At 43.6% G+C, this 27,616-nt stretch overlaps 1 protein-coding gene across 2 annotated transcripts in view; it reads left to right on the top strand.

Annotated features, from left to right (window-relative positions):
• The window catches only part of FKBP9 (FKBP prolyl isomerase 9), a 33,834-nt gene extending 8,476 nt beyond the window's left edge, over positions 1–25,358 (top strand). The window contains exons 2-10 of one of the 2 annotated variants that reach the window (XM_033088326.1): positions 3,739–3,884; positions 4,312–4,501; positions 5,152–5,297; positions 7,988–8,177; positions 12,788–12,933; positions 16,311–16,497; positions 20,043–20,188; positions 21,613–21,776; positions 23,958–25,358. In XM_033088326.1, coding sequence (XP_032944217.1) covers positions 3,739–3,884; positions 4,312–4,501; positions 5,152–5,297; positions 7,988–8,177; positions 12,788–12,933; positions 16,311–16,497; positions 20,043–20,188; positions 21,613–21,776; positions 23,958–24,134 — 1,492 coding nt within the window. In that variant the 3' untranslated portion in view covers positions 24,135–25,358. The remainder of the gene's footprint in view (positions 1–3,738; positions 3,885–4,311; positions 4,502–5,151; positions 5,298–7,987; positions 8,178–12,787; positions 12,934–16,310; positions 16,498–20,042; positions 20,189–21,612; positions 21,777–23,957) is intronic. The other variant, XM_033088327.1, reaches the window with a different exon arrangement.
• Positions 25,359–27,616: the final 2,258 nt, after the last annotated feature.

Below are 27,616 nucleotides of genomic sequence, written 5' to 3'. Positions count from 1 at the left end.
TCGTTGGTTGGATGCTCTGCTTCATCAAATCTACTGTTGATTCCCTGTAATATATTCTTCGTTTCCATTATTCTTTATTTCTGACTGGTTCTTTTTTATGGTTTCCATCTCCATTTTTATGAGATCATTGAGCATTCTTATAACTCAGCCGCCTCCAAGTACAACACACCCTAAGTGTGGATTGGGCAGGCACCAGAGTCCTGCTGAGACAGATCCTGCTCTGTAGGATCAGGCCATGCACAACAACTCTTCCACTGTAGTCAAGGCCAGTCCTAACCACCAGTGAGCCCAAGGGTCAGTCCCTCACATTGATGTGGAATTATCAAACAAGGCTCAACTACAAGAGGAGGGCACACACAACCCACTCAAAGGACGCACCTGGAGTGTGTGGCTCAGGTGACCAAAAAGACTGAGCCACTGAACCCCACAGCACACCAACTACATAAGGCCACTCTACTAAGACCAAAAGACACAGCAGCCTTACCTAATACATAGAAACAAACACAGGGAGGCGGCCAAAATGGGGAGACAAAGAAACATGTCCCAAATGAAAGAACAGAACAAAGCTCCAGAAAAAGAACGAAGCGAAACAGATATAAGCAATCTATCAGATGCAGAGTTCCAGATGGTCAGAGTTTTCAGCAGTAGATAAGACTAGTCTTGCATTGTTAATTTCTCGTGTATGTAAATTACACATTTTCTTTCAGAAGGTTTTTTTTCCTTTTGTTTGTTTTTTAGCACTTTGCTTAGGGAGTCATCAAATGAAGAAATTAATATTGCGAGGCAATAACCGTTTTTATACATTATCTGGGAAGGCCCTGTGCCTTGAAGGTAAAGAATTAGGCAGTCTTGGGTTCTAGCTTGGCTAACCTTGGGAACTTGGCAAATTTTTTTCACCTCCAAGGCGCCTGAATATCAGTACCCACCTTAAAGTGTTGTATGAGAATCAAATGAGGTCATATGTGGAAAAGCTTGGTTCGGCACTGTGCCTGACATAAAAAACACTCTCTAAATGCTAGTTATTATGAAAAATTCTCATTACATTTGGGAACTATATTCAGGTTCTGTGGATGAAAGACATAAAATAGTTTCTAGCCTGTGCACTGTTGCTGTTTGCACATGTTCTGTGCCTGGGGAGTCTCTGAAGCCTTGAGTGCTGGTCCATTATTAACATAAATCCACCAGTTTGATGGTGGTTCAGGGCATGGCGACCCTGCCAAGTGAAATTCAAGAGCTGGCATTCCAGCGGGCGGGCGTTGGTCCTCCAGAGATGGAGGGTGGAGGTGTAAAGCCATCTAGGGCACAAAGCTGACCATGTGCTTTTGTCCTCTGGCTCGTTGGCCTGAACTTGGAATCTTGCTTTTTGTCCACTGACCTTGGAGAAAGGAAGGTTATTAAAATGGGCTGTAAAAGTAGGAAGCGAAAGGGGGGGGCGGGTCTGAGGAAGCCGCCCTGGCCGGTGGTGAGGTGGACTCTGCTGCTTTCCCAAGCTGTTTGTTAGGGAAAATGAGAAGTTGGAAGTGATTTACCAAATGAAGGGCGGTGCATCCTAATGAGGTAAATTCCAACAGCTCTTAACAGTTCATTACATAAAGATTATATGATTATTTTAAAAATTAAGAGATAAAGAGAAAACAAATTAAATTGCCTGAAATCTTCTACCCATAGATTACCATTGATAATATTTTCATGTATCGCCTTGGGGATTGTTTTCATGTGCATCTATATATGTAAATTCAAAATGGGATTGTTTTATAGTGGCTCTGTAACCTGCACTTTCCTCTGAATGTATGTATCCATCCTTCTGAGCCAGTGAATAGAAATCTGTTTTTCCCCCCAAATTTTAATTGAGGTATAATTGACATATTAGTTTCAGATGTACAACATAATGACTTGATATTTGTATGTATTTTTAAATGATCACCACAATAAGTGCAGTTAACATTGATCACTACGCATAGTTACAAAAATTTTCTTATGATGAGAATTTTTAAGATCGACTCTCTTACCAACTTATAAATATGCAACGTCATATGTATATTATTAACTATAGTCATCACGCTGTACATTACATCCCTATAACAGAAATCTGTTGTTTTTAAATGGCCATAGAGCATGTTATTGTATGTCCTTGCCTTAAATGCAGCCAGTGCCATACCCTTGAACTTCTTTTTCCAGTGTTTCATTATTATAAACCAAGCCCTGTAGTCGTTTTCTTTTTTTTTTTTTTAAAGATTTTATTGGGGAAAGGGAACAGGACTTTATTGGTGAACAGTGTGTACTTCCTTGCCTTTATTCCAAGTCAAGTTGTTGTCCTTTCAATCTTAGTTGTGGAGGGCGCAGCTCAGCTCCTGGTCCTGTTGCTGTTTCTAGTTGCAGGGGGCACAGCCCACCATTCCTTGCCGGACTTGAGGAATTAAACTGCCAACCTTATGGTTGAGAGCCCGTGCTCCAACCAATTGAGCCATCCGGGAGTCAGCTCAGCTCAAGGTGCCGTGTTCAATCTTGGTTGCAGGGGGCACTGCCCACTATCCCTTGTGGGACTCGAGGAGTTGGATCGTCTCAACCTTGTGGTTGAGAGCCCACTGGCCCATGTGGGAATCGAACCGGCAGCCTTCGGAGTTAGGAGCATGGAGCTCTAACCGCCTGAGCCACCAGGCCAGCCCTGTAGTCGTTTTCTTAAACACAGTGTCTGAAACTCTGAGGGTGTCTCTGCCAGTGTTTTTTTAATAGCCAAAGTTCATGCCTTGCACTTCTTTTATAGCCCTCAAAACACCTACCATGTTTCCCCAGAAATGAGACCTAGCCGGACAATCAGCTCTAATGTGTCTTTTGGAGCAAAAAATAATATAAGACCCGGTCTTATTATATAAGTAAAATAATTTATATAGTAAAATAAGACCGGGTATAATATAATATAATACAATATAAATAACGGGTCTTATATTAATTTTTTGCTCCAAAAGGCATATTAGAGCTAATGTCCGTCTAGGTCTTATTTTCGGGGAAACAGGGTAGCACAGCCTCCTAAGAGGCAGACAGACCCTTGTTGGTTGCTGAGTTTGACATTGAAGAGGATGAGAGCATGGGTCATAGCCATGATTCCATTATCTATCTTCCAACCTAAGGCCGTCACCTTTAAAACAGATATATGAGTGATCTCAAGACTGTATTGGAACTTTCTATTACCTGTAATAATTACAGTAATATTGGCATAACCCTTAGGTTTTCAGAGCACTTTCTACATTGTATCACACAGATCTTGGGATGGCTGTTATTACTACTCTTGTTTTGCAGCAGAGAAGACTGAGTGAGGTTGAGAGTTTAAGTACCCTTTATGCTACACCATGCTTCCTCTTTGTTTTACTTATTGACTTAAAAAAAGAAAAAAAAATATATATATATTAACTTGGGCAGTAGTATCTATGATGTTGCTTTTAGGTACCAGTCACACAGAAATGGAGTAAACTATATTTTTAGTAGAGTAATTGGTAGCTATTTTGCAAAAGAAACTTTATTTTTTGGGGGGAGAGTTATATTGATGCTTATCTAACTAGATTTGCTAGCAATATTGAAGGTAATTTAAAAATTGTAGCCCTACAGGTACTGTTCCTGTGTCAGTAACTCCTTTGCAGGCTTTTGGTTTTGCAGTGACTCACTCTGTGCATGGGTACGTTTTCACAGGTTGATTTCACTGAAGGAAAGATTATTTATTCTTGTCTTTCTCTCTCTCTTCAGCTATGACAGAGACTCCACTTTCAATGTGTTTGTGGGGAAAGGACAGCTGATTGCAGGGATGGACCAAGCTCTGGTCGGGATGTGTGTTAATGAGAGGCGCTTTGTGAAGATCCCTCCGAAGCTGGCTTATGGAAGTGAAGGCGTTTGTAAGTTTTCGTTCCTTGTGTGTAAACATATCCGCAGAAACAACCAGAACATTTACAGGCTGTTAGGCATACTGGAGAATCTTTGGAAGCTTTAAGTTGGGGAAAATAAAAAGCAGAAGCAGTGGACACACGCACACGCGCACACACACACACACACACACACCCCTAAATTTTCCATCTTAGGTTTATTTCTTCTACATATGAAAGAAGGTGTTATTAACACAGGTGTATTGAATGTTACCCTTGTTGAGAGGAAAATTTTGTATATTCTCTTTTCCCTCAGTTTCATTTGGAGGAAAGAGGGTGGGAGCATGGCTCATTTTGGAATTGGCTACCAGTGTCCCCTTGAGCCCTTGGCAACCTCCTAAGGTGCTTGTCTGGCCTGGAAGGCAGCAGCTTCTGAGTGTGAACTCTCTTTAATTTCTAGCTGGTGTGATCCCCCCAAATTCACTGCTTCATTTTGATGTACTTCTGATGGATATTTGGAATGCTGAAGATCAGGTTCAGATTCACACTTACTTCAAGCCTCCCAGTTGCGCTCGGACCATCCAGGTGTCTGATTTTGTAAGGTACCACTACAACGGAACGTTCTTGGACGGGACGCTGTTTGATTCGAGGTAAGTCTCACTGCTCATGCTAGTATCAGTGAAATCCCCCTTAGTTCCTTCTGTCTCACCAGCTTTTTATGCCCATGGAGAAATCAGAAACGGGACTCTTCCCAGCTTTCACCGGCAGCACCTCCTTCACTTTAGTCTTTCGGTTAATGTTTTATGCCCCAGAGTGCAAGAGTCAAAGTTTTAATCTAGTAGAAAAACCTAAGAGCAATGTTTATCTAAATTAACAGTATTTTGAGATCACATTAAGTGAAGGGCCCTATTACCAAGTAGGTTCATGCATTTTTTGGCTGCTTTTTATACTTTTCCCATGGAAGAAGGAGGGGAAGGCTAAATATGTATGAAGCTATGGAGAAGTGTGGGTGTAAGGTGCTAAGCTGGGGGACAGTGAACCCTTCTCATTATAGCATCAAAATTTGGTAAGAGAGTAACAGGCCTATTTTTTGTGAATCGCTGTGACTTAGTTACATGCTTTTTTATAAATTTGAGGGTGTCTGCTCTGTGATTGGGATCAGAGGTCCATACGTGCTTGTCTCTAGGGATGGGTAGGGTTCAATATTCAGCTGAGATTTGGGTAACAAAAACCCTAGTGAGGGATGAGTTAGAACCGTCCTCATGGTATGGAACTTTTTCCCTTCCTCATTGGTTTTCAGTCACAATCGCATGAAAACATATGACACATATGTGGGAATTGGCTGGCTGATTCCTGGAATGGATAAAGGGCTACTGGGGATGTGCGTGGGGGAAAAGCGCATCATCACGATCCCTCCCTTTCTGGCCTACGGAGAAGATGGAGACGGTAAGTCCTTCTCACTCTGGGAACCGCTCTCATCTGTCCTCATTTTTATTGCTGTGATTAATTCAACTTACCACGTGAAACCCCCAAACCTTTTGGTCTAGACTTGCCCCGCCCAATATGGTAGTCATTCGGTGCATATGGCTGCTTACATTTAAACTAAAATTAAATTTTAATTGAAATTGTATATATTGGTCACATAGACACATGTCATGGACTTCAGAGCCACATGTTACCGAGTGCTGTGTACTGGACATTGCAGACGAGTATTTCCATCCCTGCAGAAAGCTGTGCGGACAGCGCTAGTCTAGGTTGCCTGCTGTGTGGTGACTGAGTTGCATGCAGAATCTCCTACTTCTTCATGGTCATTGATGTTCATAAATAAGATGTTCACTGCTTCAGAAGCTGTAACCTTGGGTACCAACCTCTCCAGCCTATGTATTTCCCACTGTAAAATGAGATTTGGACTAGACAGTCGGAAGATTGTAGACATCAAGGGAGAAACTTAGCATTTGACGCCAGAATTCCCTTTTTTCCCCAGATTTGTACCTCCATGATGGGTTTTACCCATGACATTAGCTCCGTGTGGACAAATGCGAAGCATAATGTTAGAAAAAAACACATTAATTTTAATTAATTGAATTTTTCTGTCTGTTGTTTTACTATGAGAGAAAACAGAATATCGGCATAAATAGAATTTGTCCGTTACTCATATTTGAATTTCAGGCACCTTTAATCCTGAGAGGCTGACACAACAAAGAGACTGCCAGGCAATAGACAAGCAGATATACATATAGTTAAGAATAGAAAGGAAAACATGATGCTTAGAAGTTTACTGACAATGGTACCTGACTTATAATAATGCCCTAATATAATGTTTTCCAAGAGACAGGCTGGAGGAGAGGGAACCTGAGTGGATGAGGCTCAGCCTTCTCTCCTGCCCACCTCCATTTTTATATATTTTACATGCTGGAAATCTGCAGACAGTTTCTTTAAAAAGTGGGGTGGGAGGTTGAGGGAGTTCCCTGCTAAAAGGAAAGTTGGAGGACAATTGCTGTAAATATGTCTTAGTTCTCCCTTCCCTTAGATATGCTGTCATTCTTATTAATGCTCCAGTTGTCTGTTCCTTGGCCAGTGGGATTTCATTCACCTTGGCTTCCAAATCCTTTTGACATCATCATATGCACCTGACATACATAATAAAAACTAGATGCCTAGCCTAAGATGAGGAATACTATTTATTTATTTTAAAGAATTAATAATTTAAATATTTAAAATACATAGTTTATTTAACACACTTATTTTTTTAAATATTTTATAGTTGAATACTGTGTTCAGCTATCCGGGTATAACTTTGAACAGGTGAATTGTATGGTATTGGAAGTATATCTCAATAAAGTTGTTGTAAAGAAACAAACAGGCCGTTTGAGCCTCTGAGCCCCGGCCTGCGCTTGACCCTTTGGAGTGTAATAATGGCCATCGAACCACTGCCTTCTGCTCGGGCCTGCTTCTACCTCTTTGAAGTGTACTTTTTCTTCTAATAAACTTCTCTTTCACCACTTTAAACAAGCAAAAAGGCAAACAGTCAATGAGTACATGTAATGCTAGGAAAGTTTAAATTCTGGGGTGACTTTTAAGGCTTTCTTTTTTCTCTTAAATTAAAAGATACAGGAAAGTACAACTGAAGAATAGTCTACTGCTCCCTCCTCCCCCCCCCCACAAACCCACACCCACATTTCAGGGATTGGACACCTTGCATTCCAGAGGCTGACTCAGCAGCCTGGTTCCAGCAGACTTCATCATCCCCCTGAGGGGACAGAAACGGAGGGGCGGGCTCTGCCAAAGAGCCCGTTGAAGGAGCACAGACTTGGCAGGCCCTGTGGGTCACCAGGCCTTCTCCTTTGCATGGATCACAAACAGCAAGTAAGAGGGTTGAGATAGATGGTTCATCAGTTAACTTCCTTTTAGTCCAAAGTTCTGGATTTAGAGTTATTTGTTGGTTAATATTGGTCTTCAAGGAGACCTAATGCCCAGTACTGTCTTCATATGGCATTAGTTGCAGGCATTGAATAAATTGTCACTGTTAGGAAGATCAAGACAGGCAGTATCATCCGGAAGTGAGATAGAAATGATTTGAAGACTATTTCTTTAGAATGTGGGTGCCATTTTTTTATTTCTCGTACATCAGCTAACTTTAGTTTTATTTATATCTTGTTTTGGATGCACTTAAAGGATTGAATTTTGCATAAGTCTCTTTAAAAAATTGACTATGGGTTCCAAAGAACAAGTCTACGGAATGTTCTCCAGAACCAGATCTGAGCTTTGGAATTTGTGCCTTTAAATGTCTGAGATTTGCGTTTGTACAGAGGTACAAACAGAAACAGAGGTATGTATTTGGGTTTGTATGACCACCACATAGAGCCTTGACTTGCCAGCACATGCATAGGAAGCATAGTCAGAGTAGTCTCTCATGCCATTTGTATCCCTTTGCCCCCTTTTCCGAGGAAGTCAGGCTTCAAATTATACCCACCAGCCCACGGTTGGACACCGGGGGGAACCACCCAAGACGTGGAGGCGCATTTGTTTCCTTGGCTTGAAAACTTCAAGGAATGAGTTAACACTAGCACAGTGGGTGTTAAGTACTTCCTAAATCTTGTGGCCTGATTTCAGCACCTTCCTCCATTCCACGCTAGGGAAAGACATTCCTGGACAGGCATCTCTGGTGTTTGATGTTGTGTTGTTGGACCTTCATAACCCCAAGGATGGCATTTCCATTGAGAATAAGGTCGTACCTGAAAACTGTGAGCGGCAAAGTCAAAGCGGGGACTTTCTCAGGTATCACTACAATGGCACGCTTCTGGACGGCACCTTCTTTGATTCCAGGTGAGGAAACGACGGGAGCCTTCGCTCCCCACAGCGTCATATTACGTATAAAGTACCGCTGCACCCTGATCCCAGCGCTCCGCCAGTGCTGACTTGGAGTTAGTGTATTCATCTCCAGTACAGGTTTCTATTCTGACACTGAATTCCTCTAGCGGGAGTTAGAACTCTCTCCTTGGGGCCTGTGGGAGATGAATCTGCAGGAAGCCAGGACAGGCTCACCCTAGATGCCTACCATCCCCCTATACTGCGCTCTGCTGTCCAAGTATAAACCTAGCTATGGCGTCCACGATGGGAAGTGGCCAGATGGGGAGGAGGTGCAGGCGGTAGGAAGGGAAGAGAACAGACCAGGTTCCAGTCCCTGTGTGCGGTGCACCAACTGTGTGACTTTGGACAGCATTTAACCGTCCCGAGCTTCAGTTTTTGAGCTGTTATTAGCATCTTTCTCAAAGAAATGGTTAAAGAGAGAAGGTAGGCGGAAGCACTTTGCAAACTTCTCAGGCTTATCTACTGCAGGGGACTGGTTGCATGTGTTCAGCTTCCTTCCTGCCTGGCAGAGGCTAATTATCCAGCTGCTGTTGTTATTCAAGTTGTGTTTTCTTTATAAGGCTTAGCCTGCAATTGTGCAGATGGCTGGGGCATGCCTGGTGTGTCTCCCTCCTTCAAGTGGCATGTGCTGTTTGGAAAACCACTCCTGTAGAGCAAACAAGTTGGGGCAGTAATCTGTCTGTCTCTCTGAGGTAATAGCCTTCGAGGTTATTTAGTCATCCAGACACATCACAGAACAATTTTTATATGGTATTATTTTACTTAAATAATTCATTCTTTCTACTCCTAGGATCTCTTCATTTAAAATTTTCATTTGATTTTGTTGGGAAGAAGTAATAGTCATGTGGGTCAAAATTAAAGCAAAATATGCATTAAGATATGTTGTACCAGCTGTCCCCGCCTATTCATGTGCCCTCTCCCCGAGCTACTTAAGAATTAGCTACTTTTATTAATGTTTCTTTTTTATTCTTCTAGTGTGTGTATTTTTTCTAATACAGATATAAGCAAATATAAATGTTGTCTTATTTTCTCCTCTTTATAGTACATAGCATGTAGAATATGGTATATAGCATGTATCCTGTATATTCTGCTCCTTGTTTTGTTTCACCTTGGAATTTTTCCATATTACTGCGTAAAGAGAAATCATTTAATTTTTATGTCTGCCTCGTGTTTCATTGGGTGAATATACCATATTTATTTAACCATTTCCCTATTGAGGAACCTTTGAGTCGTTTTTACTCCTTGTCTATTACAAAAAACTGTGTGTGTGTGTGTGTGTTATTACTTATCACATAGGAGCTTGGTTCTGTCCTTTATTCCCTGGAATTATATTTCGAATTGAAAGACCGTTTTTCTAGTGGATATCAGATTTCTTTCTGTATTAATGGAACCACAGTTTTCTTAGGTTTCAAACAGGTTTTCATTTTTGAACGTTGGGATCTAGCCTGTCCTAACAGCTAAATAATATTCCATTGTATAGATTTGCCTTAATTTAGGTAATCAATCCCTAACTTTTGACATTCTAGGGAGGGCTGCAATAATTATTTTTGTAGCTGAATCTTAATGTATGTGATTGTTTCTTTGGGATAAATTTCTAGAAGAATCTCTGGGGCTCAGGTTTAGGTTTTGTGCATTTTTACAGCTTTTGCTATACACTACAAAGTTGTCCTCAAGCAAAGTTTTCCATTAATGTCTAATAGTGCCCCTTTCCTTGCAAACTTGATAACGTTGAGTATCATTTTAAAATAATCTTTGCCGATTTATAGAAGAAAAATGGAACTTTATAGCTTTAATCTGAATTTCTTTGATTGCTATTGAGGTTGAAATCCTTTCAAATGTTTATTGACTATTTGGGTATCTTCTTTTGTGATTTACCGTTTATGTCTTTTGCCTGTTTTTATGTTGAGGGTACTGATATTTGTCCTTATCTTATTGATTTGAAGACCCTATACATTAAAGATATTAACCCTTTCGTGGTTGTATATTGTTGAGAGCATATTCCCTGTTTATTAGCATTTTAATTTTGGTCATTGTGATTTTTGACCTATTTAAATATAAATGTTTTATATTGTTAAATACATTCCACTCTTCCTTTATGGCTTCCTTTATTCTAATCTAAATTCTTATATATTCTGCTTTTGATGACTTGCCAAATAGTCTGTCACCTTCCCTAAAGTATACAAACATTGGCCTGTATTTTCCTCATGCCTTTTTAATAGTTTTATTTTTTTATTCTGTAAACAAGTCTTTATTATAATTTTTATTTTACAAAGAATTGTTCTTATTGTATAAGAGAAACAGTGCAAATATATATATAATGTAATAATTGCCCATCATCCCCTTCCATTCTTGCCACCTGGACTAAATATTAATAATCTTTCACAGCCTGTCCCCATGCTTATAAATGCTTTCATGTTTAAAACTTCAATCCATCTGGAATTTGTTGCGGTATTCCGTGTGACAGTAAGGATCTATTTTTTTCCAGATGGTTAGCTAGTGTTTTCCAACACCCTTCATTGAATAACTCTGTTTTTTTCCTTACTCATCTAAAATCTGACTTTTATTATGTACCAAATTCTTAAGTATACTTTTGGTTCCTTTGTCTGTCTAGAATTTTTATCCTTTTTCACTGGTCTAGCTGTTCCTGAGCCAGTATCACATCTTTAACTGTTGCAGTTTTTAAATTTACATAGTAGAGAGTATTGTTTTTTAAACATTATTATTTTCTACTAAGTGATAACATTGACATGGTTCAAAAATCCTGAAAGTATAAAAGAATATACAATGACGAAGTTCCCTCAATCACCCAGTTCCACTCTTCATAGGGACACCAGTGTTACGAATTTCATAGGTCTTCCATACATATACAGTGAAATACATATTCCCCCATTTTAATGTTTTACAGGAATGAGAGTTTGCTATATCCTGTGCCTTCAAAACAGTATTCTTGATTATTTCTTTTTCCAAATGAATTTTACAGTCCCCTCCTCTCCCGTACACACCACTCAGATATTGATTGGAATTGTTTAGAAATTCATGTTAGTTTGGGGGAGCATTGATAACTTTACAATTCTCAACTTTCCCGTGAGGAAACATGATGGTTTTTCCATTTATCTAAGTCTCCTGTTAAAGTTCTTTAACATTCTCTACCCTTGAAGCCCGCCCTGCTCCTCCCGTCTCTTCGGAAGCTCTTTCCTGCCTCGAGGCCTCGGCCCCGTTGGTACCCCCGTACTCTTCCCTTGATGATCCCCATATCATCCCCCAGCGTGCCCTGTCTCCCAAACCCGTGGAATCTTTGCTGGCTATTCCAACGGGCAGCTCTTCCCTCCTCTAAGGCACCTGCCATCTCGCGCACCTCCTGCTGTCCCCTTTAAGGGGTCCGTCTCACAGGTATCCTCCTCTTGCCTGAAAGGCTAGCAGCGAGCTGGTCTTTGCTGATGATCGCCAAGCACCTGCTGGAGAGGTAGTAAACCTGGGGAAGGAGCGAGGTGAGAGCCGAGCCTGTCCTTCCTTGTCTGCTGTGTTCCCATCCTCGGCTTCCTGGCCCCTGTGAGGGGATGAGGTAGGAAGCTGCTCTGTGCTGCTTCCCCAGAGCCTTCTCCAGGAGGTCCTGCAGATAATCCGCTTCCTGGGTGAGGACGTTCACCTGTGGTTATCATTTCTCCACACCCCTTGGCTTTGTGATCTCTGAGGGGTGTCGAGAAGGAAGAGCCCTTCCCAGCGCTGCTTCGTCTCCCTGGCCCCACTTGGCTGGCCGCCTTCTCCGAGGCAGTCATCGTTTGGCTGTGTTTGATGGGGTAATGGCAGCACTGACTGGCCCTTTCAGGACATGCTTTTTGCCACAATTGCACCAGGTGGGGGTGGGTAATGGGTACAGATCACTGTGGTTCAGAGCTGGGTAGCAGACGTGGCAGTTTTATTATTGTACTCGGGAATCATCAGGCTTTGGGGAATTGATTCTTGTTCTCACCAAACTCCCAGCACTCCGTTGGCAGTTTACACAGAGGCTGGATGTCCGCTCAGCGGAATGCTTGGGCCTCCTGCCATTGGCACTTGGGAAACCCAAGTCCTCACCAGAAGGTAGCTTGGAGAGCAGGGGTGACAGCAGGGAGCAGGCAACCAGGCTGTGGTGAGGACTGCACTCAATGGCTCTCAGTATCTGTGCTACTTCAATGGCAATCCGAATATTCATGTCCCACATATACAGCTATTCTCCTCTTTAGGTGCTGGAGACATTGTCTTCATTTCTGATAAGAGCCTCGTGATGCATTTTTCATTAACTTGACGTGGGCGAAGCGTACAGTCCAGTTTACATGAGCTGCACTTCCGTGCGGGCTCCGGTCGCCGCGTCCCATTCATAACCTGACCACACCGAGGGTGGGAGGGCTTGTTTCTGGGAGGGCTTCTGCTGACACCACTCCCACGCCGTGTGTGGATTCTTGTTCGCAGTTTCAGAGGAGCACGTCTCCCGCCTGTGTCCTCGGATCCTACGGTTCCCCCCGTTCCGGGGTCTGGAGGCCAGTGTGTTGCCCTGTGAAGAACCTCGTTCTTTTCTTCTCTTCCAGTTACTCGCGGAATCGCACCTTTGACACGTACATCGGGCAGGGCTACGTGATTGCGGGGATAGATGAAGGTTTACTTGGTGTTTGCGTGGGAGAGAAGCGGAGGATCGTGGTCCCGCCTCACCTGGGCTATGGAGAGGAAGGGAGAGGTGAGTGCTGGCTGCCTTCTTCAGGGGAAACCAAGCTGCACTAACTGGCTGCTTCCAGGCTGGTTCCACGCAACCAGGGCTTCTTGAGAACCAAAATGGCGAAACTGAAGTCCAGCTGGAGACTGGAATGCCCCAGTAGCTTTCGTTTCCAGAGATGCTCTCTTATTTCCCCTTGTCCTCCCTGCCCACTTTTCCTTTTGATTTTGAAAAATGGAAAACCTGCACCAACGCTGAAAGAACTGTACAGTGAACTCCTCTTAACTTGGACCAGTTGTTAACATCTTGCTGTATTTTCTCTGTGTCTCTCTGTCTATAGATTGCATTTTGTTGTTGTTGAGCCATTTGAAAGTAAATTACAAAAGAACCTCTTTGGTTTTTGTTTTTTAACAACTGGGCCGAGGTGTCATGTATATATCATAAAATTCACCCATTTTCAGTATACAAGTCAATGAGTATTAGTAAATGTAGTGAGTGGAGCCATCATCACCCTAACGCAGTTTTAAAACATTTTTTGTCACCTTCCTAGCAAAGTCCCCTTTAAAAATTACACAAATAAATACATGTTTGCTTTATTAAAAGAAAATACAGATAAACAAAGTAAACAAAAATCTCCCATAAACTCTTCACCCAGGAATAAACATTGTCATGCAGGGTCTCTGGTCCTGCTCCCCACATAAGAGCGCGGGACATGGTGAGGCCAAAAAGGAACACCCACGGAGCCATAGATAGGGGAGTCATACCGCGACATTCTTGCTGGTGGCTATGGTGGAGCTATAGGGAGCAAACATCCGCCAGTACCCCCACAAGGGTCTCCCTGCACCCCAGTCTTGGGGTGGCCGGGCAAGACACAGGAAGTAGGATCCACATGATCTGCAATCCGCCATCCGCTTCTCTGCCAACCAACTCACCAACCCCCTAGTGTAACCATGGCAGTTATATTAGTGGCTAATGGCTAACCAGTAATAGTTGATGGCCATCTACTGCCCGAGCCACCACCTTTCCACGTGAGGCCAAGAGCCTGGAAACTGCTCTCTGGGACTCTGTCCCCACAACATTTTAATGTGGTAGGTAGAAGACCAGCCCCAGAAGATGTCCATGCCCCCAAACCTGTGAATATGTTACTTTACATGGAAAAAGGATTTTGCAGATGTGACGCAGGTAAAGATCTTGAGACGGGGAGATTATCCTTCTGGATAATCCAGGTAACCTTAATGTACTTATAAGAATCTTTGTAAGAGGGAGCAGGTCAGAGAGAGGAGAAAATACTAAGCTGATGACTTAAAATATGGAACAAGGGGCCAAAAGTGAAGGAATGAGGGCAGGCTTGAGAAGCTAGAGAAGGCGAGGGAACAGACTGTCCCCTGAAGCCTCCAGAAGGAACGCATCCCTGCCAACACCTTGAATTTAGACTCCGATCTCCGGCGGTAGGACAATAAATTTGTGTTATTTTAGGCCACCAAGTTTGTAGTAATTTGTTACAGCAGCAATAGGAAACTAATACAACCATGAAGTAAAAACTTACATATTTGAGTATATGTAAATCTATATAAGTAAAATGAAATCCACATCTACATCCACCTACACTAATAAATACTGACAAAAATGGGATCTTCTATACATATTACTCTGTAATTTCTCTCTTCACCTAATTTGTTGTGAACTTTCTATGCCAACACGCATTTTTTATGGTTGCATAGTATTCCCAACTATATTATCTTTCTTAATTATTTTTTTCTCATATACCACTTTTTGCTAGCTTGCTTAGGAGTAGTTGATGCAGTATTTCTTTTGCTTTTGTTTTCTTTTTGCTGATGGCATTCTGAGTGACCTGGCTGGCTGTACACATTCATTTTGTTAACTTTCTTCTTATTACTGCTAATATGTCATATGGATCTTTGGAATTTTCCCACTAGGCTTTGTCCAGAAGATCTGAAACACATCGGGTTGGTTGGAAACCAGGATATGCCGTAAAGCAACAGTTTTTCTTCCTTAACTCAAATTTCTGAAATATGAAGCCACAACACATCACAGCTTAAAACATATTTATTCACTATGCCTTCGTGTCCTGTTTGTCTCCTGTCTTGATGCTTCATTGTTTTGTATCGTGTAAACTTCTAGCCAATTATATACAAAAATAGAAGATGACTTTCTGAGTATTGATTTTGTGTTTTGCCCTCAAGACTAATCCTTCCTTTCTCTAAAAAGAGTATATTGATGGGAAACATTTGCTTAAATTATTTTTCTTCTTTTGGCTTTCTATCAAGTATGAGATAGAGCTCTGCAGAGGATTATATAAGGCTCTGGAAAGCATCCGAAGCCTCATAAATTTTCTGTGCATGAGGCTGCTTCATCCTGAATCATATGTTGCCAAGGGGGGAGGGGCACCCTGACGGTAACACCCAGGTGCTTTTGTGCCGGGTCCACCTCTGTCCTCTTTTGGTTAGCACCCCTGCTCTCTTGGTGGGGTGTGATAGGACCTCATACTAATCCCTGAGGGACTGACCCGAGAAGAGTGTCAGGACACAGAAGTTTGTGGTTTCCTCACCACATACCACAGGGCCAGGCATGTAGGAAACGTTCATGAAATATTTGTGGAAGGAATGAAAGGCTGTGTTCTCCATGGAGTTCACAGACTCGTAGTGTTCTGGGCATTCATTTTGTTGCAGTCATTTTTCCCACAAGATTGCTGCAGAGATTTAGTGAGAGAATATACGTGAAAAATACTTTTATAAATTGTAAAACATTATTGAGATGTGAGGTAATGTTTTCAAAAGAGATAATGGAAGAGAAAAATATATTAGTAATTTTGTGTAGAAAGAGCAAATAAGATGTGTTGTAAAGGCACTTTGTGAATCCTGGGCGTACTGTGTATATCCTAAGGGGTGTATATGGGCCGGTTTGGCCTCGGTGTTTTTCCACTATGAACTTTCTGTTAGTTTTGTTTCTCTCGTACAGTGATAAGGGCACTGGTGTGATTTTTACTCTACAGCTGATTTTCTTATCTCACCTCTTAAATCGGGTAGGAGCAGGGTGAGACTTAATTTGGCCTAGCTTATAGTTTCCTGGTCTGTGAGGAATTTAGCCATAAATCTTTCTGGCTCAACAATTCCATGGGGCAGTAGCTCATCATCTTGACTTGTAGTCCAAACCATGCTCCTAATTGGCTGTGTGACCCTGGACAAATCTGTGCCTCAGTTTCCCTATCTATAAAAATGAGAGTTAGGTTACTTCTAATGGCCCTTCCAGCTTCGTTCTCCCAGTATTCCCTAGGATTTCATACCTGGGTCCCCGTGTTCCTCACTGGACGCCTGTGAGGACACACACACATGCTGCTGCTTGAAGGGGTTCCTGCTTCATTTCCTGTGTCTGCCCTTTAGGGAACATCCCAGGCTCGGCTGTGCTGGTGTTTGACATCCACGTGATCGACTTCCACAACCCTTCGGACTCAATCAGCATCACCTCCCACTACAAGCCCCCCGACTGCTCGGTGCTCAGTAAGAAGGGGGATTACCTCAAGTATCACTACAACGCTTCGCTTCTGGACGGCACCCTGCTGGATTCCACGTAAGTGCAGCCGGGGGTGGGGGGGCCTGAGCCCGGAGGGGAGCAGCCATGTGTCCCTGAGAACTTTTATCTCCACGCCTCACCCCTGCGTAGCTCAAGCCTACTTCACAGCTCAGGTGCATTATTCTACGAGTTCCCTGTGAACAGTCTCCCCCTGCTCTTGTGAAATTGTCTTTCTGGAAAACAATCTTATTTTATAACCGCTGTCTTTAAAAATGGACCCACAGATAAAATCCCAACTGCAGAGTTTGGCACATTGTCCGCTCCATTCTGCCCCACCAGCCTCACCTCTCTGCTGGGACCCACCCTCCGCCGCCCAGGGCTGCCGTGTGCAGACTACACTGCTTCCACTTTTCCTTCTGGCCAACTTCTGTCCTGGTCTAAATGTCTTCCCTTTTCTCAAAATCTTTCCTTAATTCTTACGAAGAATCAACTGCTCCTGCCTCTGTAGTCTCATAGTATTTCGTATGTTACCTGCCTTTCATGTTTGCTTCTATCGCTTTTGCTGGTCTGAATACCTTAGTGATACCCAACGTGTTTATTCATGTTTTTATTCCTTACACCCAGCCCAGAACATAGCGCAAAGGGAGCATTTTGTAAATGTTAATTGATTGAGATGAATCTAAAAACACATTAATAGCAATCGACAGTATAAATTAATATCAGGGAGGCTAAAGGAGCTTTGCTTCTTCTGTATGAATGTTCAGGTGTATCTGTAAGTTAATACAATCTTCTCTTCTTTGGAAAAGAAACATTTTTAGCCTTTCTTTATATCTCCGTACAAGCACATCCATTTTTGTACTGAGGCTGACTTAAGTTCCTAAGTTTGGTCTTGGGGAGAAAGAAAGGCTTCATATGAATGTGTGCTGCTGCATTTATTCTTGGGGGGTTGGGAGAGTGAGGGGCCTTCTCTCCCTTCTACAAGTTCCTCTGCCCTGTGGCTTCAGGTGACAGAGTGTGGCTGGGGAGAGCCACACGTGGAGTGGGGGGAGCCCTGGGGACATATTCTTCAGAGCCTTCTCTCTGCTGCCATGAGACTAATGCGTTTAGCGTATTTCATCAAATCCAAAATGTACTGATTATTAGAAGCATCACTTTATGAATCTCTCAGAAAGTAAAAACGCTGCCAAAAAATAATGACATGCTGTCAATTGTAAAATGTATCTCAATTACAGATGTTAAAATGTGAAGTAATGTGCATTATAGCATCGATGAAATATATACTTGCTTCTGGGGCGAAGATTTACAGGGACCTGACTTAAAATAAACGTCCTTGCACCATATGGGAACCCTGTGGAGGGTGGCGAACGGGGAGGAAGCATGGCTTGTAGTTGTTTTGGGGATTGCATGAGTTTATGCGTGTGAAAATGGTCCACAAGTTTAGAACAGTCCACCAAGGCCCACGGCTTGCCATCATTGCTCTTGCTGACGTTCATATTTTTGTCTGGTGTTCCTATGGCTGTGGAAAGGGGAAGTAGGGGTGGGAAATGAACACAGGAATTCCTTCCTGGTGGGTTCAGGATATGCTTCTCGTGTGGGCTGGGGAGAATCAGCCTTCCAGCCTTCTGATGTGTGGTTGGTGGGTTCACCGTCTTCTCACACAGCATCCGGGAGCCACGTGATGCTCCTTCCTCTTCTTAGAGACTCTCTTCTGTACCTTGAAAGAGTCATTTGTGTTGTGTGTAAAAGGCAGCATCTCCGCTGGAGTCTTCTGGGCGTAAGCTTCAGGTTAATGGGATGATGGGAAGTGTGGTAGGCGCCTGCCTCGCTGTGTGTGGGAGAGGAGCCCCTCCTGGAAGGTGCGCCTGCGCCCACCCCGAGCCCTGTGTGGACTCCATCAGTAAAGGAGGCAGGTGCTGGTGGCTCTTATGAGGATAGAGGGGCCTGTGGGTGGAGAGCCAGAGAGGGCAGCCGCAGGCAGGAAGCTTGTGAAGGATGGGAAGCGGGGAATGTACAGAAGGAATGAGGAGAATGTCTGAGAGGAAAACTGGTGGGGTGGGGGCAAGCCAAAAGGATGACCTGGGGAAAACTAATTAGTGGGGTCTTCAGACATGACACAGGAAAACAAATTGTTCGCTTGGAGGATTTTCTTCATGTGTGTTTAAGCTGGCCTCAGAGAGGAAGAATGAAGATTTGTTATTTGATAACTAAATGAGTGCTTGAATATTCTGTAAGACTTTGAAACTGAGTAGTCCCATGGGAGGTCCCCGATGGTGCCTGGAGAAACGCAGTGTGAAGGCACCTCTGTGCTGCTGACAAAGGAGGGCCTGTGTGGGGCTGGACAGAGGACGCTCCCTCCCGCCGGCCTCGGGCCAAGGCGTCCTGTGCCAGAGTTGGCTTTGTTTCAGTTTCATCCCAGGTAAGATAAATGCAAACCCTGTTTTGTTTTGCTGGCCCCAGGGAACCAGCCTGGTCCTGGGAACCAGTTTGAAGAGGGAAAGAGCTGGCAGCCCTATGCCCAGGGCAGGCTGGGAAGACTGAGAAGAGGATATGACCCGAAGGGCTGCCCCTTCCATGTTGTCAGCACCTGGTGAGGGGTATCAAGGGGCCCCCGTGATATTGGACAGGCTTTTCTTCCTTGGCAGAGACGAGCATTCCCCCCGTTTGTCTTTAGGAAGTGATAGGAATAACATAGGTTTGGAAATAGATTTATTTTCAGAGTGATTAAGGTGATAGAGCCAACTTTCATTTATCTGGGTTACCCAGGGAGAGTGGACATCAAAGATGATTAAAGCCATGACCCAAATTAAACCCTCGGTGTTTTTCTGGAGTCAAAGACTATTACAGACACAAGCACTGCACACCCTCAAGGCCATCCATTCATTGAGCCCTCCATACTTTTCCGCTTTCAAGCATAATATATTATTTACTGTTTAGAACATTCCTGTGTGAAGGCGAATGGTATCTCCATCTTGTAAATGAGGAAGCTGAGATTACATTTGCCAGGATCAAATTAAGTGGCCGAACTAGGATTCAAACTCAGGTCTTGCTAAATCTAAAACCTAGGGTTCCAGCTACATTATGTATTTTTAAAATTCTCATGAAAATGTCTGACTCGAACACTGACTGAAACTTAGAGAGAAAAATTGTAAGAACAGTACAAAGAACTTTCTTCCCCCTGAACCATTGGCAAGTAGGTTGCCAACATGATGTCCCATCACCCCTGTGCGTTTCCTACAAACACAGACCTTCTCCTACATAACTCGATACATACATTAAAATCAGGAAATTAGCATTGATACAGTACTACGTTTCAATTTTCAGATCCCACTTAAGTTTTGCTAAATGTTCCCATAAGGTCTTTAGCATCAAAAGGACCCCATTCCAGGATGTTCCAACATGGAGCAGTTCCTCAGTTTCCCTTGATTTTTCACCATGACATTTTTGAAGATTACCCGTGTTTTTCTGTGAAATGTCCCGTCATGTGGGTTTGTCTGATGTTTCCTCAGGACCCGATGAGGGTTCGGTAACTTTGACAGTGATGTGATGTGGTGGTGAAGTAATGGGTTGTGATCTCACCAGGAACTCTTCTGTTTCGTTTTCAGGTGGAATTTAGGCAAAACGTATAATATTGTTTTGGGATCTGGACAAGTTGTGCTGGGAATGGATATGGGTCTCAGAGAGATGTGCGTTGGAGAGAAGCGGACAGTGATCATTCCACCCCACCTGGGCTATGGGGAGGCTGGCGTGGGTGAGTAGTGACAGTATTAAGGGGTGTTTGGGACATGTTTACCATCCAAATTTTGTGCTTTTTGGAATGTCATATTTAGAACAACAATATGCTTCTTCCATTTTAAACCCAAAGAATCTTTTTTTTTTTTTTTTAAGTATTTAGCATTTTTGTTTAAAGACCCCTGAGAATTCAGCATGGATGCCATGCTGATGCCTCATGCCCTCTTGAGAAAGCAGGGGTTTCCATGAAATAAACCTTTAACTTTCCAGGCAATGTCTCTTAGGCGAGGCCAAGTGCTTCCTTTGTGAGCTGTCTCCTAGGAGAATGGAATGCTCCAGGCCTTGGCTTTTCACGTCTCCTGAACCTGAAAACTAGCCAAGGAAATTTCCTTTTGGAAGAGATTAGTTTCAAGTTCTGGAAGTTCTGGCTTTATCTCTCCCTCACAGCTGTTATGGTTTCTGTGCTTGATGATTTCGGCCAGAATGAGTCCCCATGGGTAATTTGGGAACCTCTTCTTTTCCAGTGTTTTAATGTTGCTGTTATCTGGAGGCGGAGGAGAGTGGAAGTGCTGACTTTTAAAAGTGACAGTGACGTTGAATTGATTTTCTCTTTTTCTTAATTTTTAAATAATTGTAAAAATACTCTCTGCTACTCCCCGCCAATCTGAAAAGCAACACTTTCAAAAAATATGTTGGGTATCCTATAAGACCATGATCCTATGATTATATATTATAAATAATTATAACATAATCTATAATAATTTCAAATAATCACATTACATTTATATATATATATACATATATATGTGTATATACGCACACACACATATGTGTGTATATGGATACATATGCACATACATACTTATATAACTTCTTTGGGGCCCATAATATATATATTGTTCTTGAGTCTGTATTTACAGTCATATATTGGATCATGATTTTAAGGCATACTTTATTATTCTTACAGTTCTGATGTTAGATTTATTCAAAAGTTCTACCATTGTAGTCTCTACTAGTGGCTTTCAAACTTTTTTCACCAAGACACAGTAAGAGATACATTTTAGCTTCTAATCTGTATTACATATAAACATACAATATCATATATTTATATACATTTAGTTTTATATATAAAATTGAAACTCGAGTTTCATAAAATTATACATATCCCTTCTATGTGCCGTGCACCCCCATCTGTTTTATTCTATTCTTTACTTTAAAAAAAACAATTGCCAGTCACCATCCCTCTAAACTGATTTCATGACTCACAAGCGGTACTACCTCCAGTTTGGAAAAATCACGTGCTGATGCTGAACTTTCTTGCTTTCACAAGAAGTGCCTGCCCTCGTCCGTGAGGCAGCTAGAACCCACGGTGGGCGTGAGGGCTGAGGGGTTGAGTCTGCTGCCCTGTGGCACTAACTGCTGCTTCCCCTGTCGGTGAGGCAGATGGAGAAGTTCCCGGCAGTGCTGTGTTGGTGTTTGACATCGAGCTTCTGGAGCTTGTGGCTGGCCTGCCCGAGGGGTACATGTTCATATGGAACGGCGAGGTGTCACCCAACCTCTTTGAAGAAATCGACAAGAACGGCGATGGAGAAGTCCTCCTGGAAGAGGTAACTGGCCTTTGCAGGAAAGTGGGACCAGAGGAGCCGACGATGCCTCACTGGGCCTGGGGAACCATTCTGAATGTGAAGCCTCAGAGGGAGGCGGACACCTGCGCTGATTTCTTGTGGTTATGATAACCTACACTCTCACGTACCTAGCACTTTTACACTCTCTAAGTTGAAGCTCATAATTTCAAGAAACTGAGGCCCTGAGAGGTACAGGGCTTGATTCCAGGGCTTACAGATCTGGATTCAGTTCTCAGTTCCGCACTGGATGCCTGCACGGTAGTTAGTGTTTTTCACATGTGTTATCCGCTCGGCTCTCACGACCGCCATGTAATCGTCCCTATTTTTCAGAATTAGCAGGCTGTGCACTAAGAAGATAATGACTACCTAGTGGTTTGAGCCAAGATCCACCCCCCTGTTCAGTCATCTAGATCCTGTGTTGTTTCTCCTGTACCAGACACCCCCTCTTGGAGCTGGGTAGTAGAGTTCTTTGCCCAGTCACCACCCTGATGAAGTCCAGCACCACCCATCCCCCATCTGCATATTCAAGGAGATCGCTCCAGCCTTCTTTTTCTCTCCCATCATCATCATTTCCTCCGCCACTGGACTGTTCACAATAGCACTGAACCTGGTCTTGCCAAGGTGACCAGTGCCTTCCATGTTGCTGAATCCAGTGGTCAGTTCTCACTCTCTTCAACACAGCGGACTCCTTTGCAGGACGCCTCCTTTCCCCAGCTAATGGAACACCGCACTTTCTTGGTGTTCCTTCTACCTCACTGATAGCTCCTTCTCAGGAGTCTCCCCTCTGATCTCTTCATGTTGGAGTGCCCCATGCTAAGTGCTCACCTTTTCTTTTTTCCACCTTCCGTCACTCCCTTGCTGGTCTCATCAAGTCCCCACGTTCGTGGCTTTACCATTCATATCCTGATGGCTTCCAAATTTGTAGCTCTGGTCCCATCTTCTCTCTCCATGTCACACTCATTTATCCAACTGCCTACTTGATATCTTCCTTTATCAAACCCCTGATATCCTCCCCCCACCCCCGAACTCACTTCCCCCAAAGCCTTCCCCATCCCACTTGATGGCAGTGTTTCCTTCCTGTTGCTCAGGTGAGAGCACTCAGGAATCTTTGATTCCAGTCTTGATCACATAGGCCATAATAAGTCCATCAGGAAGTCGTTCTAGCTCTGTCTTGAAAATGCATCCAGAACCTGACCATGTCTCACCACCTCCACCCTAGCATCTTAGTCCCCTGTCTGCAATCCTCCGCATGGACCTTCCTGCTTTCACATTGCTCCCCACAGCAGCCTGGGCGATCCTTCTACAACATAAGTCGGATCATGGCCCACTTCGACTCAGCACCCTGCAGAAGCCCCGCTATGTCCGAAGTCATTACAGTGGCCTGTAAAGCTCCTGCCAAGGCCTGTCACATCCTGCTCGCTGTAACCTCCTCTCCAACCACTCTCCTCTTGCTCTCTGAACACACCAGGCATGCACCCACCCCAGGCCTATGCTCTTCACTCTGCTCAGAAGACTCTTGCCCTAGGTAACTGTTGGGCTTGTTCCCTCACTTCCTTCAAGGCGTTGCTAGTCCCCCTTTCTCACTGGGTTCTGACCCTGACCACCCACTGGGATACTTCGACCCACTGGCGCCCCTGGACTCTGGATCTTTCTTACTTGACTCTACTTTTTTGTTTACCTAGAGTGTTTCACTTTCTCACTGAATATGGAATTTACCTTTTTTTGTGTGTGCATTTTTAATTGTGTGTCTTTCCTACTAGAATATGCTAGAATGACAAGGGCAGGATGTTTGGTTTATTTATTGATATATATCTCTAGGGTCTAGGCTGGTGCTCAGGAAAACTGTAGATGATACGTTTTTATTGTGTGAATGAACGAAAGCAGGCAGCTGTCGTCTCAGAGACTCGGGGTTAAGGGTCAGCGTTTGGGGGAGAAACAGCAGTTGATTTGGGGAGAAGGGACAGCTGCCTAGAACCCAGGGGCTCCAGGAGTCATTCAGTCAGGTGTTTTTATCCTGCCTGGAGAAAAAGAAACACAGGTCGCATCTCTCATAAGATTTTGTTTGTTTTGCCAGTTCAGATTCAAATTCCACTCTGTTCAGGCCCTGGCTTGGTGTTCTTGGCTGCTGTATGTCAGGATCTGCCCTGTCCCCTTTCTCTCTAGTTCTCAGAGTACATTCATGCCCAGGTGGCATCTGGCAAGGGGAAACTCGCTCCTGGTTTTGATGCTGAGATGATCGTGAAGAATATGTTCACCAACCAGGACCGGAATGGAGATGGCAAGGTCACCGCGGAGGAATTTAAACTCAAAGACCAGGAGGCCAAACACGATGAACTCTAAACCTGACACAAGCCACTGTGTGACACCAAGCCCCTGTCGTGGCAGTGCGTGTCGTGAGGGCGCGAGGGTCTCTCGGAAGGTGAATCGTCAGCAGGTGGTAGTGGGTCACATAGTACCTGGGGCGTACATCAAGGGTGGGGAATACATATGGTGGGAATTTTAGGCCGAATGCCAGTGATATTAAACAATCGGTGTGAGGCGCCTTAGCGTGGGCTATGCAGGAGACTGAAAAGGTTGCACTGCCAACCATTGTTTTGTGGGCCTTCTGGGTAGTTTTGTTAATAAAGGAAAATAGTTTCATGTAGAAGTTATAACCATCTTTGGAGGGAACAGAAGAAAAAGTGTCTAGGATATCGATGTAGAGAGGATTAAGAAAAAAATTCTTTTAACTTGCTGGAGTCTTTTTTTTTAACAAGTGTTCTCCAGATGGGCAGAAAAGACAAAGGGCCCCAGCAGGCATTCTGGAAAGCCCCAGAAAACTTCTCAGTGGCCTGTAGAGGCTGTGATGATGCCCAGCCTCCACTTTCCCTTTGTGCACATACACACACAAAAACAGGCACACACACGTGCATTTTTCTAGTTAATCACGCCCCATACTATTGTGTCCTCTGATTGGCTGAGTAACTTGGAGGTTAAAAAGGAAATCATTGGACCAAACAAAAGGCATCTAGGACCACAGATAGAGAATGTGATTCTGTGTTTGTCATGGAAGATTATCTGCTTTACTCCTTCTTATTCCCGTCACTCTGTCCCGTAGCACACTCACTTCCTTCCCTGAACCCTTCAGCCAGATAGATACGCACAGGGCTGGTATCTAAGCTGAGCTCCAGAGTCTCTCCCTATGGCCGAGGTGGAAGTGTCATCCCAACAGATGAGCATAAACAAGGTGGCATGTGTCTGCTGCTCATTTGTGTCCCGGAGAGGGAGATGCCCTAGAGCCTGGGGCCTCTACCCAGGAAAGCAAGGACACTGTACCTGCCGGCCTGTCCCCATGTGACGCAGTGAACCACCTTGCTGCCTTACGTCCTCTGTTCCCAACTGGTGGTGGCACTCACTCTGAAGTAATCGATGATTTTCCTTCTGAAACTGTTTTATTTTACTAATTTAAATGATTTTGTACGGATGTAGCTCTGAGATAGTCCATGAAAATGCCATGCACTAATTCAGTGGAATAAATGTTGGAAAACTATCTTTTCGTATATAAAATATTGAATTCTCTCGTCAGGTTTTGTGGTGTGTTATTTGAAGGCTGAGAAGATCCCATGAGAATGTACCATGCAGTCAGAATCTCCTTGCTAAGAACTCGGTGGGACTGTGCTGTGTGAACTGGATGGATAGCCCTGTATAGTATAGTGGGTGCATTGGTCAGGCCCTGGCGGAAACACACCCTCCTCAGGACTTCTGAAGAGAAGCGAATGAAGAGATTGTGTGCACAGGTGTGGGCAGGACTCAGGGACCCTGTAAGGATGTTGAGGTACCCAGGGCTGCTGGTGGCCAGCAAACAGTGGGGGGTCGTTCCGCCTCTGGGCCTGAAGGGTCGAGGGGCACCCAGGTGGAACTACCTGGTGGGCGTCATGGAAGGCCTGAACCACTAACGGAACTGGCTGGCACTGCAGCAAATGAGTGAGGGAAGCAACACCTCATTCTCTCTGCCCTGCCACTGTCTCCCCTTAGCTGAACCCAATCCAAACCAGTGGGTAAGGAGCTCAGGGCCTGTGTTCTCAGAGGGCAGCCTGCTGGGGTGCAGAGAACGGTGGACGATGAATCAGGTACGGGTCAAGGTGGGAGCAAATGGAGAATAACTGGGACCTGTATAGGGGGATAAATATGTAAATATATATGTGTGTTTTTATTTATTTACTTTTTTTTTTTTTTTAAGGAAGGCACAACTCACATGGCCCATGCGGGGTTCGAACCGGCAAACTTGGTGTTATTAACACCATGCTCTAACCAACTGAGCTAACCGGCCCACCCCTATGTATTTTTTCAAAAAGCAACTTTATTATTTACTGTTTGCAGAAGCAACTTCAGGGACTCCGTGTGCTTTGGGGAGGCAAAGGAGATCCCCATGGCCTTCCTACCCATGGCCTGCCACCATGGTCACTAATGTCCCATAAGCTTCTTCTAGCTGGCACACAGTCACTCAGTTTTCATTTAACAGAATTCCTTACATGCACTAGATAGGTTAATAATCTAGCTAAAGTGAACTGCCCTTAGCAGTGCACTGGACCTGTAACACTTCATTATCCTACCTGGAGATAAAAGCCTTGGACTTATTCTCTACCCCAGATTTTTAGCTGATCCTGCTTGAATTTCTTCACTGGCTGTTTTCTACAGTGGTGGAGAAAGATTGGCTGAATAAAAAATAAGTTTCTCTGGGAAATTAAGGACCATGGGTCTTACAGCTTCTAGAATAGAGGGAAACCTTTAGCTTGTTTTTGTTTTTAAATTCTGCCTGCCTGACTGATGAGCTGGAACATTGGTCTTTTCTGGCCTTCAGAATCATACTGAAATACTGGATCTCCTTGGGTTTCCAGCCCTCTGGCTTTTGTGTGTGTGTTTTTTTTCCCTCCAGCTTTACTGAGCTATAATTAACAAATAAAATTGTAAGATGTTTAAAGTATACATGATTATTTGATATATACATTGTGAAAGGATTCTCCCTATCTAGTTTTTTAACACATCCATCACCTCACATATTTATCTTTTTTTTTTTGGTGAGAACATTTTGCAGCAGATTTCAACTATTAACAATGCATTGTTAAGATAACACCTAACAATGCAGTCTTATGGACTTAGTCACCATGTTATACATTAGATCCTCAGACCTTATCTAGCTTACCCATTTAGTTATTAACCTCTCTCTATTTTCCTGACCCGCCAGCCCCTGGCAACCATTTTTTTATTTTTTTTATGACTTCAACTTCTGTTTTTTAAAAAAATTCCACACATAAGTGATACCATGCAGCGTTTATCTTTCTGAACCTTTGGCTTATTGGTGAGTGCTGCCTGGGCACTTGCATTCTTCCTGTCACTAAGGAGAGCATGAGATTGTGGATATATCAAGGGCTTCAATCTCTCTGGAATCTGCTTAGCTGCCCTCACTTTATGATGTTACTGCAACACTTGCTTATATTTGCATTATAGTTATGGGTTATACTTCTGCTGGCAAGGCTATGAGTACTAATTAGGGACCAAATATAGGCTAGAGAGGCCACACAGCATTTTTCTTAAGCACATTTTATACTCAGTGTCTGCCATTGGAGTCACCTTGGAGCTCCTGATAGAACACCTAATTTATGACATACAGATTTTGAACTTTGGGCCCTAAAGATGAATGAGGTTATTGATGCCTAGTGGGGGATTAGAGTATTTTAGAGAACATGATATCTGAGTATGCATGTGACCAGTGTGCTTGAAACACCAACCCTAGGTGACTCTGCAAGCAGAAGCACTCTGAACTGTTTTGTTAAAACCCAGGG

The sequence above is a fragment of the Rhinolophus ferrumequinum genome, chromosome 20 (genome assembly GCF_004115265.2).
Source record: "Rhinolophus ferrumequinum isolate MPI-CBG mRhiFer1 chromosome 20, mRhiFer1_v1.p, whole genome shotgun sequence".
NCBI classification, from domain to species: Eukaryota; Metazoa; Chordata; class Mammalia; order Chiroptera; family Rhinolophidae; genus Rhinolophus; species Rhinolophus ferrumequinum.
This window is presented reverse-complemented; position numbering and strand designations above follow the sequence as displayed.